Here is an 18,300-nt window from a genome sequence, read left to right as displayed (position 1 = left end):
GGGTTTTCTTTAGAAAAGTTGCTTTAACCAGCTCGATACTGATTTTTTTTTTCTGTATAGCTGCCTAGTACGGGATATTCTCTGCTTGTAAATTGCAGTGCAGAATTTATATTTTAGAACTGTGTAGCAAGACTAATTCCGACATTCAACTGTCATGCTTCCATTTAGTTAAATTGTACTTTTAAAATTTAAGTGGAATATACTCTGATACCTTGAAGAAGAGCATTATCCAACTACTACAAAACAAATATGGAGCTCAAATATCGAAGCTGTTTTGAATGCAACAGTGTGCAAATCATGTACAAAACCAAATGTAAAACCGGCCTTTTTTTCTTTTAATATCTATGCGTGTCATTTTGAGAGATGGGGGTGGATTTAGGGGGGGGGAGGGGGGAAGAGAGAAAAAAAGTTGCATTTTTTTCTTAATTAACCATTATCATCAGTTAGATCATGAAAAACAAAATTTTTAATTTATCTTTATAAATAAAAGTGCTTTACGTTTTAAATGTGAAAGAAATATTGCTAACATACTGTAGTATAATTGCTCTCTGCCCTGCATTCTTTCCCGTTTAAACTTGAACAGTGTCTGTTAATGCTTCCAGGATTGCACATCATAATTTGATGTACCAAAGGTTTACTCATTTGAAGTGGATAAAAAAATAGTTTAAATAAATTATTAGAAGCATGGCGCTCCTCAGATATAATAGGTGTTTGTAGAATCCTAGACAGCAAGTTAGATTTTTGTGAGGGAGCGGAAGATTTTATTTAATTTTAAAAAGGAATATACAGAGCCTTTCTGAACAGTCTTTTTGAGTTTACAGGAAAACCACACTTTTGAGGTTTTGGCACGTCTTCATGCTCCGTGGGGCAGTGTAACAAAAGCCTTCCATTCAATGATATTTTAGAACGTACCCAAATGGCGATTTGGGTCTGATATTACACATTCTCGTTGGATTTAAAAACAAAACTGATGTTTTTTCTTACAAATATGTATATAAGTTGAGGTTTTTATTTGTATATATATTCCACTGCTGTGGGGCTGTCTTTTTCCTGCTATGAACAAAATTAGTGCCAGATGTTCTGAACATGCCACCAGAACAAATAAAATGAGCATTTTAAGGCTGAAATTTTTTTTTTTTTTTTTGATAAATGCTCCCTGTGATTTCCCCCATATAATTAACCTACAGAACGTTTTTTATGCTACGGTTGTATTTCACTTAAATACATATTTGGTATTGCCCGGCATTTGAATAACAACTACGCAAACAGATTAAGTGTGTGGCGGGGCATTGTATAGAAAATCTTGAGCATTCCTGTGTGAATTGGTTAAAGCATTAATTATAATGTGCATTAACTTCTCATGGAACTTGTTGGTGTTGAAGTAATAATGTCCAAGTTGCATATTTCAGTTGTGGAGAAAAGTCGCTGTTTTTGAGGTTGTATGAACTTGCATTATTGTGGACATGAACTACATTTTTGAAACGTGTTAAATATAGTGCATATCATTCCAAAACTTTAATCTGCCTTGTAGAATATCTTTTTTCCTGTAACATTTTGAAGTCCCCCCCACCCTTGTTTTTAAACACTCCTATATGTTGTTGTTGTTGCTTGAGTATAATTTTTACTTAATTTTTTAACTGGTACAGTACACCCCAGACAGTGAAACAATTTGTTAATTGAGAGGGAACATGTCCTTGGCGGCTGGTTTTAATCCTAATCTACTCTAATGACAGGACTGATGGTTTGTACGAACGTTTTGGCCTGGTGTTGCAAAACTACAACCTGTTCCCTGATTGAACCAAGAGCGATAAACAGAAGTAGTCGGTAAATGTGTTTAACCAATCGCTTAGGACCCTTTGCGATGGGAGTTGATCAGGCTTCACTTTGATTGTGTTGAGTAAATGCACTTCTAACGAACGCAGTGAAATAGTTCTACATTCTCTTCACATCCTGTAAACTTGCTGTTAAAGATCAATTAATGACTTTAGTTTTCGACACTACCAATACACACTTGATTGCCACTCAAGATTTTTTTATATTTGTTTTGTAGTAGTTGGATAATGAAACATTTTGCTCTCCGTGCGGGTGTTCCCATTAAGAGGCCTCTCTTATATTTGTTGCTTAATCACTCAGTATGGTAATTTTACTGATTGGAGCTACATTAATGTTCCTGAGCGCTCTAGGCACAATGATAGCCACAAAGGTACTGTAGTCATTTTCCATGTTTTCAAAGCCATGAAAATAGTCATTTCGAAAAAAATAAACCTTTATTAAGTATGTATAAAATTGTCCCACTGTCCCTTTTTTTTCCCTGTTCCTCACTTTTTTACTCGCACACGAATGCTTTCCGGTTTATACTGAAATGAATGCTTGGATTTGAGCCTTAGTGCTGCTATTTATCAGGTCACATGCTTGGCAGATGTCTTGTACTGTTGGAATTTGTCAACCTGAAACACCAATCGATCATTGCCTGTCAGTAAACTTTCCTTGTACTACTTGTCCAGTTTGGCACACACGTCCTGCACAGAGTTCAGTCATTGTACTGTGGACGCTGTGAAACTCTTTTATATGTTAGACTGAACTGCTGTAAGTGCAAATTGATTTTTTTTTGCTGAAAAGAATGGTGCTCAAGGCTTCTCTCAATAAGCATACATGCATTGTAAGAAATGGGAACTGCTTTGTAAAGCGTGACCTTTCTGCCCTCAGGCTCAATGTTATCAAACGGAAACAAGTAACAGCCATCTAAATAACTGCACTGTTGATAAAATTGCATGAGTTTAAGACCACAACCCATATTAACTCAAAAAATGTGTGAATTAAAGTGCAAGATGTATCCAAAACTTAATAGCTTACTAAATAACATTGTAAATATTAAAATGCAGCAGGCTGGCTAATTTAGGAGTTAACGTAGACAGGTAACTGTAGAAGTTTAGTTACAGGCAAATATTTTGTGGGTAAATAAGAGCAGTCAAAAACAAATCAAATATATTCTGTAAAGCAGTCACATGCGGCTCATTTTAATGTCCTGCAATAGCCACAAACCTCTAAGTTATGTTTATGGGTCACTCTCCAATAGAGGAATCTCCCAAACGTCAATCTCTGAAACGATTTATTTTTTGTGTGACTTCATGACTTCTTATAGAGGGCCCTAGTATGTGTAAAATGGGTGGAATTACTAAAGCAATTGGGATAAAGGGCTCCTTTCAGTAAGCCACTGCCGTTGCAATGGAATGCACGCTGCAATTGGAGTAACTCAAATATTCTGGAGCAGTATTTAATGTATTATAACATGTAGTGATAACATGTTAACCCACCTTTTTGTAAGTCTGCTTCGTCATTGTTTTCCCTACTTCTTGTGGCCTTTTGTTCTCTGCATGTTTATCTAGCAGTCTTAATTATTCCGTTTTACAATACAAGTGAGTCCCCACCACATATTAAAGTATGGCCTCATCATGCTTTCCCCCCCCCCCCCCCCCCAAAGAGACCGATCTTTTTTTTTCTGTCGTTCTATGGGGTTCAGAAGATGGTTATTGAGAAAATCTTCCAAACTCTGATGTTTCTGGGTTTTTTTTAATTGCACAACTATTTTAAATTATGGCAATAAGTGCCTACCTTCAGCTATTTCCGCACTGGGATTAGTACGGGGAAGAAGTGAATTTGTCTTTTGAAACTTTTACCTCACTAGATAGTCATTGGGTGGGAAAGTTCTTAAGAATGCTGGTGTTAGCTGAGAGTGCCACCACAAGAATGGCTGTTTCACTGAAACACACTTAAAATCTTCCTGCTCCCAAAATTAGGCGAGGGACTGATATGCCTGTGCAATTAATAGTTTAATGTATGAAATGCATTTAATAGCAGTAGTTCGCGACCAAATGACTCAAGAGGATAGATAGTAGGCCTCAAAAGCATGATTTTAGTTTGGGTTGCTTATACAACTGTAACAATTGGGTGGCCAGAAAGTGGTCTTTCTTTCTTGACAGCTGGAACAGCGTGGAAATATGTGAGAGCATTCTGGAGAGGTTTTGTGTTGCCTGGTCGTGCGGTATTGTCTTGGTATGCTGTCGTGTCAGTGGTCCTGTCATCGTTTGTTGGAGGAGAAGAGAGGCCTCTTTCTGAACAGGAGAATTTTACTAGTCAATGAAGGCTTTGTCCTTGGGAACAATGGTCAGTTAACAAAGGGCAAGACCTTGGCCAGAAATGAGCTATATAATACTGTGAAAGGGCGCAGACCACTGTATAAATAAGAATAAGAAAAGTAGATTTGGAAGAAAATGCTTACTCAGGTGTGAAGGTTTTTTTTGGTGGGCGAGAATGTGAAGAAAATGTTGAACTGAAAGCACAGATTTAAATATTGTCCTTTAGCAAATCCTTCAACTTCTTTTAGTGGAGAATTAGTGTTATTGAGAGAGTTTCTGAAGAAAATTTAACTCTTGATAGCTTTTTTAAAAAAATCTATTTTTTTTCTTTTAAAATTGCAGTTGGTACGTAGTTGCCCAGCAATTAAGGAGTTAATAGAGAGCAGACTTTTGGAATAAGAGAATGTAGTGTTACAGACCATTAAGATTAGTAGCTTTGGAACAGTAAGCCATGTCTGGGTACAGCCAAGCTCAGGGCTAGTAATTTAAGCAAAGCATTGGACTTGCCAGAATTAGCCTGGGGAAGGCAGCCTGACAAGCCCCCTTGTGTAGCTGCTTTTGTTTTATTATACTTTGAGCACAAATGCACTTTTCAGACCCAATCTTTCTTCAGCTGCACACAACTGCGATGAGCGCAATAGGGGTGCATTCAGTCGAAGGGGCTGGGTGGAAAGATGGTCGTAGCAGCTCCAGTTTGTTTTGCTTACCTCGGTTGATTAATGACATCAGAGGTAAATGGCAAGCTTTCATTTCTCTTGGGTTACCAATCTTTTTTTAAAAGAGCGGGGAAAGGAGTATGAGTGTTCAATCAATCTTAGACTGCCTCATTCCTGATTGTGAACACTGTGCAGGGTCCACCCTAGTGAAACATTTCCCACTGCAGCTTATTTGGAATGTGACGCTTAAGTACACTTGAAAGGTCAGAGGTTGACTTGAGAGTTTCCTGGGTAAAGTGTTGTGCAATGGTCCAAGAGGAGGGGTTTCCCTTCACAGCCTGCCTACTGCCACTGTTTGATGGGCAGCCCCACTTCCTACAGGCATTTCCTCCGTATCCTCCCATGGCAGCAGCTTAATATTCTAACATCCTCTTTCCTTCATGTAAATCCCAAATAACACAGTTTTATATGGAGAAAAATGACAAGATTATTTTCTATAGTTTCCAACTGAATGTAATTTGTTGGCTTACCGTAGTTAAAGGAAAACAATTCTACCAAAGGGATAAAAATAGATATGATCTCCACTGGCGTGGGGTAGGAGAGATGACCTCAACAAGAGAAGAAGAATGGGGTGGGAGAGAAAAGCCAATAATGTTTGCGCTTGTGTATTGGATAGCAGGATTATACAATCTGGTACAAAGAGGCACGCATTTTATAATTGCGCTTGTGTCCGTTCAGGCCACTGGTTTGTGGTTTTCATGGGAAAAATGAACAACATCACAGAATGTGATCCCCAATCACCAGTAAAAGTCTCATGCAATAAAAACCGAATTTGACACATTCAGTCACAGTAAAGCAGTGATTCTGTAGGCAATTGTAAATGTTATATTTCCCATTTTTGTCACATTTTTCTTTTGCTAGACACATTTTGGGAAGGGGGAAGTGCCTGGATAATGAAATGTTACTGGCACTGCCCTGATATATCTAATATAAAAAGACCTTTTCTTGAATAATATATTCCCTCCATCATAAGGTTAGAAGTGGGGATGTTTGCTGATAATTGCACAGTGTTCAGTTCCATTTGCAACTCCTCAGAAGATAACGCAGTCCATGCCCGCATGCAGCAAGATCTGGACGACATTCAGGCTTGGGCTGATAAGTGACAAGTAACATTCATGCCACACAAATGCCAGGCAATGACCACCTCCAACAAGCGAAAGTCTAACCACCGCCCCATAACATTCAATGGCATTACCATCACCGAATCACCAACCATCAACTTTGACCAGAAACTTAACTGGACCAGCCACATAAATACTGTGGCAACAAGAGCAGGTCAGAGACTGGGTATTCTGTGGCGAGTGTCTCACCTTCTGATTCCCCAAAGCCTTTCCACCATCTACAAGGCACAAGTCAGGAGTGTGATGGAATACTCTCCACTTGCCTGGATGAGTGCAGCTCCAACAACACTCAAGCTCGGCACCATCAAGCCCGCTTGATTGGCACCCCATCCACCACCTTCAACATTCACTCCCTCCACCACTGACGCACCGTGGCTGCAATGTGTACCACCTACAAAATGCACTGCAGCAACTTGCCAAAACACCTCCCAAGCCTGTGACCTCTACCACCTAGAAGGACAAGGGCAGCAGGCGCTTGGGAGCACCATCACCTGCAAGTTCCCCTCCAATTTACACAACCATCCTGACTTGGACTGTTCCTTCATTGTCGCTGGGTCTTTCCCTAACAGCACTGTGGGCGTACCTTCACCGCAAGAACTGCAGTGGTTCAAGAAGGCGGCTCACCACCGTCTTCTCGAGGGCAATGGGTAATAAATGCTGGACTTGCTAGCGACGTCCACATCCCGGAACAAATAAAAAAAATATATTGTTTTCTCTCTCCTCGCCCATTCCAAAAATAAATACTCAGAATTACTTAATAAAATAAACAGAATACTGTTGCCTCCCTCTATTCCCCACCCTACGAGTAGGCAAAACCGGAGATAACAAAGCCGAACAAATGGGTCACATATCAAGCTGATGCACTGATTATCTTGATTCTGTTTTTTTAATCCTTAAGTGTATAAGGCAACGGTGCTTCCTATTTTACAATCAAATGTGTTCAGTATTTTCAGTAGAAAAATTATCTGGCATGGTGACACTGTTCCTGAAGGAACAAAATTAAAAGCTTTAAGAAAGGGAGTAAAGGGTTATGGGGAGCGGGCAGAGAAGTGGAGCTGAGTCCATGATCAAATCAGCCATGATCTTATTAAATGGCGGAGCAGGCTCGAGGGGCCAAATGGCCTACTCCTGCTCCTATTTCTTATGTTCTTATTAATTGGGGAGGGGGGTATGCTCGCCATAATAAAAAATACACATTTTGTATCAATTTTTCTGTGCAGTTCTGCGTTATTACCTATTTACACAAGTTACTTTTAGCTCAGAGCAGAAGTGGATTTAGTAGTTTTTACTGAATTCAGCTGGTGATATGTGATGAGGGCTGTGAGTGTTAGAGACTCGTCGGTGCTTCTATTTAAAAAATCAAACTGTTACTTACTGTAGGCACTGATGACCAGATTGGGAAATCTGTATCGGGGAACTGAATTCACATCAATACAGTTGCTACCTTGGGGTGGTTCATTGAATCTTGTCGTTTGAACGCAACATATTTTTAGCCTCTTCAGGCTCTACCATTTGAGCATTTTTCTCCTTTGCATGTAACTAGAAGTCATAGTTTTAAATATATATATATTAGTCCAAACTAATAATTTATAATAAAGGGGTGCTCATACACTTCCTCTTCAAAATTTTCACTGACTTGAACGTATAGTAAATGCATGCATTTCTGTTGGGTATAAAAGTACAAAAAAAGCATTCATACCTACCATTTTTGAAATTCTGCATATATTTCTACTATTTACACATATACATACATTAAACTAAAATAAATAAACCCCAAATTAGAAAAATGAGAATTTAATGGGTTGAATAGGTCTCCCTCCATTACTATTGTGACTTAACAGATGACATTTATCTGATAAATGTACTTTTCTTGATATACAATATCACTGTCCTAGAGATTTGTGTATGAATATATAAAATGTGCTCCAGGCATAATTCATTCCCACATTTTGTGGTTTTTGCTATCAAGCAACTTTCTCGGCCATATTACTACCCTTTAGTCCATCTTTCACGCATAGCTTTGTTTGCACGATTGTTAATGTAATCTGAAGAACCAAATTCCAAATCAACTTGGGAGCACAAGTCAATTGGGCTGCAATGTCAGATGATGCAAATGTACACTTGGGCGGAACATAAACTAGTGGTTTGCTATGTTCTCGTGTGTTAGGCTGTCTCTCAGTAAACAATATTAATTTTAGTTTTTTTTTAAATGAATGTGAATCCATGCAGATATTGTACTTTTCTTCTTGGAGAGAAAGAAATGTTTCTTTTGTTTCTTTTCTCTCCCTCTTGTTTTCTCTGCTGTTTCTCTCTTTGTTCTCTTGCTCTGCTTTCGCTCTCTATTAAATCACTTGAAAAGGACGATTCAGGTGGTGACTTTGCTATCTTCTATTTTATTATCATAGTTCTTCCAAGAAGTAATTTTGTTTTGTATTTTTGGTGCATTTTGTGCTCCTTATTGGACGTGGGATGTTATCCTGGAAGTGGAATATTTTCCTGTTATTTGAATCCATTATGTCAAGTACTCTCAGCCAGGTAAAGCACTGGCTATATCCTGGAAAGCTTCAACAAATGCACTTTAATCCAAACAATAGCAAAGTACCCATTTCTACATAGATATGACTTTCCATATCAACTATTCTTATGGCTTCTCTGAGTGAGACTGATTCATTGTTTAATGCCACATAATGGGTAGATTTGTGCCAAATGAAATTTCGCATTTAAAAAGTACTTGGATATGCACTTGAAGTGCCGTAACCTACAAGGCTACGGACCAGGACCTGGAAAGTGGGATTAGACTGGATAGCTCTTTTTCGGCTGGCACAGACATGATGGGCCGAATGGCCTCCTTCTGTGCTGTAAATTTCTATGAAATCTGGGTTGAGACTTGGCAGAAACTCATTTGGGAGCCTTGCAGCCAATGGAGGGAGAATAAATGCCATGTACAGGCATGGTCACTGTGAGTTAACAAAAAATGTAGGTGTAGTGGAAAATATTGTATGATTCCAGGTTTAAGATCACAGTACCATGAATAGAGGCGAAATCTTATTTCTGTCAGAATAGAAGGCTGGAATAATATCCAAGCCTTTAAAATAATACAGGGAATTGATGAAATGAATGTAGGGAGCTATTTTGTGCAAAAATTATTTATAAGCTAGGAATGCGGGCATGAGTTGAACTTGGCTTAAGGCGTACTTCTCAGTTGAATTAATTGACTTTTGAACCCCGGCAAGGCATTTATTCAAAAGGAAGTTGGATCAATTCCCGATTCATCAGCGAGGGGGTGGTTTAAAGGCTACACCAGATCAGATCCTGGTACAGCTGAGGAAGCTGGACGACAGAGATTCTTTTCCAGTTCGCTCTTCCTTCGGAAATATTCTATCCCCTTTACCTTAGGCTGCATTCGACCTGTGATCTTTGCAAACTACTGTTTCCCTATGTGTTAATGCATGTTAAGTTAAAGTTCTTCTTGGCTAACCTGGTTGAAATATTAACCGTGCTTAATAAAAATGTAAATTTTGCTGGAAAAGTGGTGCCGGATCAAAGGAATCTCTAAAATGAGATGGACTGAAGTCAGATTGTATTGGGTCCTAATTGATTTTTTTTTTTGTTCGCATATGTTTCATTACAATTAAAATTAGTTTGTTGATGATGAGATGGGACTTTCAAAACATTTATGAAGGGGAAGAAACTGAATCATGATCTACTCTGTATTGTCCATGCCTCATGTAAACTCATTACTACAGTAGCAGGCGCCAATTAGAAGCAGGACAGACTGTAGACAGTAAATATCTAGCTGTAGCCTCCTGCTGTTTGTTTGCAGGAATCTACAGCAAATTCTTTCCGAAGCATAAACTTATGATGCCAGTGGTCAGAGCCTTCTCCCAAAGAGCAAGCAGCTTCAATTCGACTGCCTAAAATGCCCTGTAGCATCACGATGAAATCTTCATGCCAAAGTTCAAGGTTTTACTTCTCATTTGTTTCAATGGGAAGCAGATCTGTTTTGTTTTTTAAAAGGGGGCTGGTGATTGTTAGTGTTATATCAAAAGTCCAAATAGTAACAATATTAATCCTGTGGAACCTACACGTCAATTGTGATTTCCAAAATAAGCACATCTTTGCAAGTAGTTGCAAAAATGAGTTTTTGCATACTCTGTATTGTGTAACTGAAATAAAATTAGATAATTTAATTCCATTATAGTTTCATAAGTTCAAAAATATTCTCTTAAAACTATACCTTTTTAAAACTATACATTTATAATCAGTTTTTAAAAATAATAATGTAGTGCTGGGGTAGTGCTGCTAGATGTCATTAGTGGGCCCATACACAGAGTAATAGGGGACACTAAGTAGTAGTCCACAGACAATACTCTCCTGGAATGTGGCATTTTCAGATTTTTATTTTATTGTGAAGCTTTAATCTGTTTACTCTCAGATTTTCAGTCCTCGAATAGTTAACCAGGGCCGAATTTAAAACATGTACAGGTTGAACCTCCCTTATCCAGAACTCCCTTATCCAGAACCACCCCTCATCCAAAACCATTCCTGGCCACCAGGTGGCGCTTGCGCAGAGCTCCGACATGAACAAATTGAAGTCCTTCCTCGCTGCCGACTCCCGCAGTCGTTGGCATGGCCCCGCGATCCACCTCCCCCGCCCCCCTCATGATCTCTCTGCCGTTCTGAGAGTTACGGATCAGGGAGGTTCAACCTGTACTCACTTTCCCATATGATTGCATGTATAATATATATAACTCTAAATGGCACTAATTCAGTAAAGCAAACCTGATGATGACGTAAACTTGTCTCTTTTCTGAATATTGAGAAACCTTGGTGTAGAAATATTTCCTTGAACTCGCAGTTATATCTCCATTCTTTTTATATATCGCGTTGTCCTTTAACTTCATAGTACAATAACTGTGTTAGATCTAATTTCTTGTAAAGGCTCATTATTGTACGAAGAATGATTACTGTGCTTATTTTTATATTGGCCTTAATCGAAATTGGCTTTTTATTTAAAAAAATGATTGCACTTGTAATTGGTCTGTTGGACAGTCAAGGTACAATGATTATGGAAGTATCATGGGCAAGTTGAATTGGAGTCAGTAAAATGGACAACAAGACCAGGTGATGTTTTTGTTTCCTGACAATTCATAAACCAAGCTAAATATATCAGGTAAAAGCAAAGCATCTCTTTCATTGTGATCATAGTTGTCTTATTATTGCAACCCAAAGAGGTTTGTTTGTATTTTACATCATTTCTCTCTCTTTGGATGACCTTTTTGGACACTGATTCCCCAGTTTGAGATGGTTCATATTTAATGGATTTTTCTTTTGGGTGTTGACTTGATGTTTGCTCAGTAACTAAAACCTGATTAATAAATAGTTACAGATATGGTTGCTTTATAACAGAGTGATTCAAATTACTCTCTTTTGTTACAATTTTTTTGAAATTGAAAGCAGAAGAGAGATGACATATATCAAAATAAAATCTGACTCTAAACCATTCATCATCCAATGCAGGCCTCTTGAGTGTTGGCAGCACTTAATCTGTTCAAATGTCCCTTGTTGGAGGATTTAGCAAAAGGCTGTTAAATATTCCCCCCCAACTCCCCCGCCCTTCAACTCGATGCCATTAGTCTAAGTCATGGTTCATTGGTTGGTTGCTGTTGTCTAACCCATTTTTTCTTCCTGTCTTTCTTTTGGCAGTCTAACAAAGTACCCGTTGTGCAACATCCCCATCATGTCCATCCGCTAACGCCACTGATAACATACAGCAATGAACACTTCACACCAGGTAACCCTCCACCACACTTACCAGCAGATGTGGACCCCAAAACAGGTAGGTAAAGGGAAAAACTCTTCACTGATAATGCTGTTTGTTTCTGGGATCAGAGTGCAATTCAGATGAAATTCTTCTGAATTTTTCTTTACTCAGAAGGCATTAGGGGAGATCCATGTCTGCATCAGAACCAAGTGATGTTGAATGTTGTTTGTGTATTTATACATTTTCAATAATGTGCATCCGCAATGTATTGAATTTAAATGTCATTGTTGTCCATTCAGTGCCCGAATGTTCCATTTGTAATTTTGCCAGAGATAAATTATTTTCCAGTAGAAAAATAAACCTTTTCAAACATAATTTCACGCCAGGCATTGTTTCTTCTACCTCCACAGTCAGGTGGTTTGTAAATGGAAGGGTGCTATTGGGTCAGCCTGCACATTTGCACAACTTCCATTTGGGCACTTTCTGACAGTTTGTGTGTTTTAAAATTATACATGAAAGTAAATACAAAGCTATTTGTGAAAATTGAAAGTTCAAGGAGGTCTGTGAAATGTCTGCACAACTGGCAAAAAGTATAAGAAATTAAATGCCATGCTTTTGGAATCTGAACTGTTTGCCCAGCTCAAAAAAATAAATTAAATAAAAGCTTTCCCACCGTTCGAACTGCTTTCCAGAAATCACCATTCAATTTGCATAGTCTTGCCTGTGTTGGGCCTTGACCGCTGCACCAAAATAAAAAATATGATTTCAATTTTTCAGTTTATGGTAAAATTAATGTTCTGTGGTTCCATAGAGCTCTTTTACATAGCATTCATATGAGAGGTTTTCTGAAACACTGTGATTGCCCAGTGGCTCATGGATTCCTGCTTGTGATCCCTCACTCCATGAAGATGGGGGATGGACAAACTGATGCACGCCACTTTCTACAGGGATTTGAAATCGGAGGATTGGTCAAGGTTCTTTTGCTGATTATAGAGGGCCATCGGAAAGGAGCCTTAGAGCAGGTTCTGTGGCTCTGCTTGGGAATGGTGGAGGGGAAGAGGAAGAGACAGAATAAAGGTTTTGGAATACCAGGGATGGAATTACAAACTACTTTTGCATTTGTAAGCTTGAATATCTATAACATTTGCAAGCTCACAGCACCAGTTGAATTTGAATGAATTTCTGTTAGGGTCGAACAGGCAGTCGACTCCACTGATCCACCACATAATGATGCCTAAATGGCAGACATAACAATATAGGTTTCCTGACTGCAGCAAATTATAGGTTTCCTTCAATTCGCACAAGTTAGTATTTATCTTTTTAAGCATGAAGTCTCTTTCTGTGCACATATTGCAAAAGTAGGGGCTGATAGAATGCAGGGGAATCCAAAGTTTGATCACTCGGGCAAGGTTCTGTTTATTTCTGCCCGGTCTCCACCTCAGCTATTCACATTTTAAGGTTTTTCTCTTTCCTTGGTTAGGTAAGCTCTTGCCTGCTCCAGGCTCCCCGAGAGAGAATTTGGAATGCTAATTTGAAGGCTTAGCTCAAATTTATTTTGAGCTGTTACATGTTAAAACTCCTGTTTACATTTTTTGGTGGTAATTTTCATGTCAAAATTCATGAACTTTGCGCTCTGCATTTTCTATTGCAAGTTTTGTTTTCAGAAATTTAAAGTTTTAACACAAAGTTGCTTAAGCGTATCGATTCACCATCATTTATGAATAGAAACATTTTAGCTTTTTGAACATTTTCATAATCTGTGTTCAGACTTGCTTTTTACATACTGGAGGAGAGAAGGATCATAGGAAGAGAGATCATTGTGCGATGGCTACTAAAAGAACAGATTTTACTGCTGGCTTATAGGTACAGAGCTTAGCTGGCCGATAAGATCTTGCCATTAATTTGTGTGCAGGTTGAGATGCGTAGATTCAATACTGTCTGCTCAGCATTAAATAGTTGATGTCCCAATTTTGATTTCTGATTTGTGTTGAGTTAACTGATCTCAGCCAGGTAACAGTACTACTAAAATACACAGATCACTTTGGGACCTGCAGTATCTGCATCATTCATGGTTTGTTGGAGGTTGACCCAAGGCATGTTCTATATTTGGGCAAGTTCTATCTGGTGCTGCAGTTGGCTACTGGCCAAGTTATGCGATGCCCCTCCAACCCAAATCCTGTACAGTCCGAGGTTCTAGCTGATGCTATTGACATAGCCAAGTTCCTTTGCCGTTTGATAACATTTCTCCAGGGCATCCACAGTTCTGTCCAGGAATGGGTTATCCACAAGGGGGCATTGGCACCATATTGGGGTACCAGCTAATGAATTGATTGCAATGTCAGGTTACTTAACTACGGTATAGCTTTCTGTTGAGTAAATTAACTATTATGGAGAGGGTACTTCCACTCTTGTTAAATGACAGTGGCGAATTGGAAGTGGTGATGGCAGACCAGGAAATAAGCTGAAACTGCCAGTTCTTTTTTTTGTTGTTTTCCAACTCTCTCTCAAAATAATAAATTTGCTAAATCTCTTTTGCTTATTAAGGCTCGTTAATGAGCTTTCAGAGAAAAATGTGGCAGTTTTCTGCTGGGCAAATTAAAACAATCGGGTAGAAATTGGCTCACTCGATCACCTGGAGTTAATTCAATGCTGGGACTGCGACTCTCTTTAGCAAAGTAATTTTTCAACATGGGTTTTGCTGCATTTATGACATTCACTGATCCAGTGTTGCCATTGGTAGGAGAAAGCTGCCAGGTGCACAGACTATAAGTCTAAGCATCTACTCCACCAACTACCATGCAACTTTTGAACTGCACTTGATAATCAGCTGAACAGCACAGGCTCATAAGAACATAAGAACCGAATAGGAGCAGTAGTAGGCCATTTGGCCCCTCGAGCCTGCTGCGCCATTTAATAAGATCGTGGCTGATCTGGTCATGGACTCAGCTCCACTTCCCTGCTCGTTCCCCATAATCCTTTATTCCCTTATCGCTCAAAAATCTGTCTATCTCCGCCTTAAATATATTCAATGACCTAGCCTCCACAGCTCTCTGGGGCAGAAAATTCCATTGATTTACAACTCCCTGAGAGACTAGAAATTTCTCCTCATCTATTTAAATAGGCAGCTGTTTATTCTGAGACTATGCCCCCTAGTTTTAGTTTCCCCTATGAGTGGAAATATCCTCTCTGCATCCACCATGTCGAGCCCCCTCATTATCTTATACGTTTCGATAAGATCACCTTTCATTCATCTGAACTCCAATGGGTATAGGCCCAACCGACTCAACCTATCCTCATAAGTCAACCCCCTCGCGGGTACTTTATACAGATGAGCAGGACAAGGATGCATTGTCCAGCAATATAGTTGATTCTCCTGGGGAGTTGAAAATATCGCGGTTGGGGTTTTACATTTGATCATTACAAGCACAGAGAAAACTAGAAATAGCTAATAAATTAATTGAAATATTTCCTGTACAATCAATACAAATTAACAATGGGCACAATTTTTAAAACTTGAATTGTAGCTCACTTTTTGTTTCTAATTTCAAATCCTAGCTTGATTATACAAGTATATATTTAGTTTCTGATGCTCTAGGTCTATAAATCAAAGTTGCAAATGACTATATCATGGAAATTGGGTGTACCCTGTACCGAATTGCTGCTCTCATTAATGTGCAGTTTCCTACTCACTCCAGGGCTGAGTGGTATTTTACTAGTTAAGAGGCCTGTAAGCCACTTAGGCACTATTGCAGGTGAATCCTGATTGGACCGGTTTCTGCGGGTAAGAGTGATGCAATCCTCTAGAACAAACTGAAACTGCAGGAAGCAGAAGGAATTGGCCACTCTTAAATAAAATGGGAAGATTAACATTCTAATTTATAAAAGCAAATATTGTCCCCTTAGGCTTACTGTTTCCTAACCGTCAGCATGAGGCACCTACAAAGACAGCAGGGATGCTACAGTTGGCCTCAATGCCCCTGGCTTGGAGAGAAAAATTGGTATATATGACTGCTCTTCATTGCTAATCAGTTACTCCTGGAAGAAAGTGTATGTGTGTGTGTATGCATCGAGACAGTGGGTAAGTACAGGATCAGGCTGGACTCCAGCTCCTTCCCTACGGTCAACATGAGGGAAGTAAATTGGGAAAGGAAAAAGGAGAGAGGAAGAAATAACTCTGAAATGTACAAAATACTTTCAATATACTTTCTGTCCTGACAAAGGGTCCAAGTCTGAAGCAGTTCATTGGATATATTCAAGGGGGAGTTAGATATGACCCTCACGGCTAACGTGATCAAGGGGTATGGAGAGAAAGCAGGAAAGGGGTACTGAGGTGAATGATCAGCCATGATCTTATTGAATGGTGGTGCAGGCTCGAAGAGCCGAATGGCCTACTCCTGCACCTATTTTCTATGGCCCCAAGTTTCCACACGATAAAAAACGGGCGCCTGTTTTTCGCGCCGAAAACGGCGGCGGAAAAAAAACGCGCGATTCTGGAGCGCCCTGCACCTCCATGTCTGCTTGGCGTGGCGCCCAGGGGGGGCGGAGCCTACCACTCGCGCCGATTTTGTACGTGGGAGGGGGCGGGTACCATTTAAATTAGGTTTTTTCCTGCCGGCAACCCTGCGCGTGCGCGTTGGAGCGTTCGCGCACGCGCAGTGTGAAGGAAACATTGGCACTCGGCCATTTTTGTAGTTCTTTGTAGCTGTTTAATTTTTGAACATTTTTTAATAAAAGCACATTGCCATCAGCACATCAGCACTGAGGCTTCTTGCAGCAGCGAGAAGGTGCAGGAAGCCTCAGAAAGTTGAGGTAGTCGTTTCCCGACGGCCTCCCCCTCCGCCCACCGTCTGGAACGGCTCCCTCCTCCTCCCCCCGCCCCCCCCCCCGCGGGAACGGCTGCCTCAAATTGTGAGGCTTCCTGCAGCATTCTCCCTGGCTGAAGCACTTTCACACAGGTAAGAAAATGGTTTATTTAATCTTTTCTTTGCTTATAAATGTTTATTCAGGTTGGATTTATTTGTATAAGTATGAATAAGGATTTATTATAGAATTTAATGACTTCCCTTCCCCCACCTCGTTCTGGATGCCTAATTTGTAACCTGCGCCTGATTTTTTAATGTGTAGACAAGGTTTTTTCAGTTCTACAAAAATCTTCACTTGCTCCATTCTAAGTTAGTTTGGAGTACGTTTTCACTGTGGAAACTTTGAAATCAGGCGTCAGTGGCCGGACACGCCCCCTTTTGAAGAAAAAATTCTGTTCCAAAGTGAAACTGTTCTAACTGACTAGAACTGCAGAAAAAAAAATGTGGAGAATTGCGATTTCTAAGATAGTCCATTCTCCACCAGTTGCTCCTAAAAATCAGGCGCAAATCATGTGGAAACTTGGGCCCCATGTTTCTATGTTTCTCATGATTAAAAACATCAGAAATCCTGAGCTAGTTTCTTTTGTTTAGGTTTCTTTATCGTGTTAAATGTCCATATTGCCAGTACCAATGTTGTAGGGTTTCCTGTTCAGTATTGCATTTCCCTCGACAAGCATCATTGTTCAGTACTCCAGCGGGTATTGGCTCCTCTGGTGAAGTGATGTAGCATTGCACCCATGCTAGTAATTCCTTATTGCCAGTTCAACATCTGTTTCATGCTCCAATTCAACATATGCAGACCTATGTAAGTGTAGCAAGTTATACTGCCTTTCTGCATTGCCTCAAAGTGTGTGGGTCATTGGAGCTTGCTACATATGTTTTATCTATGTGTATATCACACATTGTCAAATGTGACTTTATGTGATGTGATGCCTCATGAGCATACCAAACTGAATCAGTTCTTCTTTCTCAATGGAAGAACTCAATCTGGTGAGTTTATTACCAATTAACCTGAAGCCTTTCCGTCTGAACTACGTACACATGGTAATACAAGTACAGCGTCGAGAATCTGGAAACATCGGGACTGAGGCTGCTCCGGATTCTGTGTATTTCTGGACTTCGGAAAGTCTTTATGACGTCCCGAATCCGGAAACGCCTGAGCCCAGGTCTGTGTATTTCTGGACTTCGGAACGTCTTTCCAACGTCCAGAGTCGGAAAAGCCTGGGCCTAGCAGCGGATCAGCCCAGATGCCTCCAGTGTCAATGGTGAAAGTAGCACAAGCAGAACGCTCCAATACTTTAAACGGCACACGGAAACACTAAGTAAAGCAGACGGAGAACGGGAGCATACTCACAATACCTAGGTAGAGGAGGGGTCAGCCCGAGGCGGGGGAAAGAGGTCGGCCGTGGCCCGAGGTAGGGGCCCGGCTTCCGGATCACCCCGCCATGGATCGTCCCGGTGGCCGGATTCCAGAACAGCACGGATTCCGGAACTCCGGATTCCCGACGCACACAGAAGCAACTTGAAGATGCCAGATGGCAATTACCCTACAGCTGGTAAATTTCTTGTATTACTGCAAGACTAGTTCTTCATTTGGACCTTATTTGGGATGGGATGGTGTTGGGAATGTATCTGTGGGAATATTGAAGCAAATAATAATGGTGAAATAGTGCTACAATATTACTATTTGTACAATTCTAC

At 40.0% G+C, this 18,300-nt stretch overlaps 1 protein-coding gene across 20 annotated transcripts in view; it reads left to right on the top strand.

Annotated features, from left to right (window-relative positions):
* The window catches only part of tcf7l2 (transcription factor 7 like 2), a 164,009-nt gene that overhangs the window by 122,996 nt on the left and 22,713 nt on the right, over window positions 1–18,300 (top strand). For 19 of the 20 annotated variants that reach the window (XR_011592753.1, XM_070876638.1, XM_070876636.1 and 16 more), the window contains exon 5: window positions 11,680–11,812. Coding sequence is in view for 19 of the 20 variants with exons in the window: in XM_070876638.1 (XP_070732739.1) it covers window positions 11,680–11,812 (133 nt within the window). In the remaining variant the exon portion in view is untranslated. The remainder of the gene's footprint in view (window positions 1–11,679; window positions 11,813–18,300) is intronic. The other variant, XM_070876632.1, reaches the window with a different exon arrangement.

The sequence above is a fragment of the Pristiophorus japonicus genome, chromosome 3 (assembly GCF_044704955.1).
Source record: "Pristiophorus japonicus isolate sPriJap1 chromosome 3, sPriJap1.hap1, whole genome shotgun sequence".
Classification (NCBI taxonomy): domain Eukaryota; kingdom Metazoa; phylum Chordata; class Chondrichthyes; family Pristiophoridae; genus Pristiophorus; species Pristiophorus japonicus.
The sequence above is the reverse complement of the archived record's forward strand: the minus strand, read 5'-3'. Positions and strand labels throughout refer to the sequence as shown.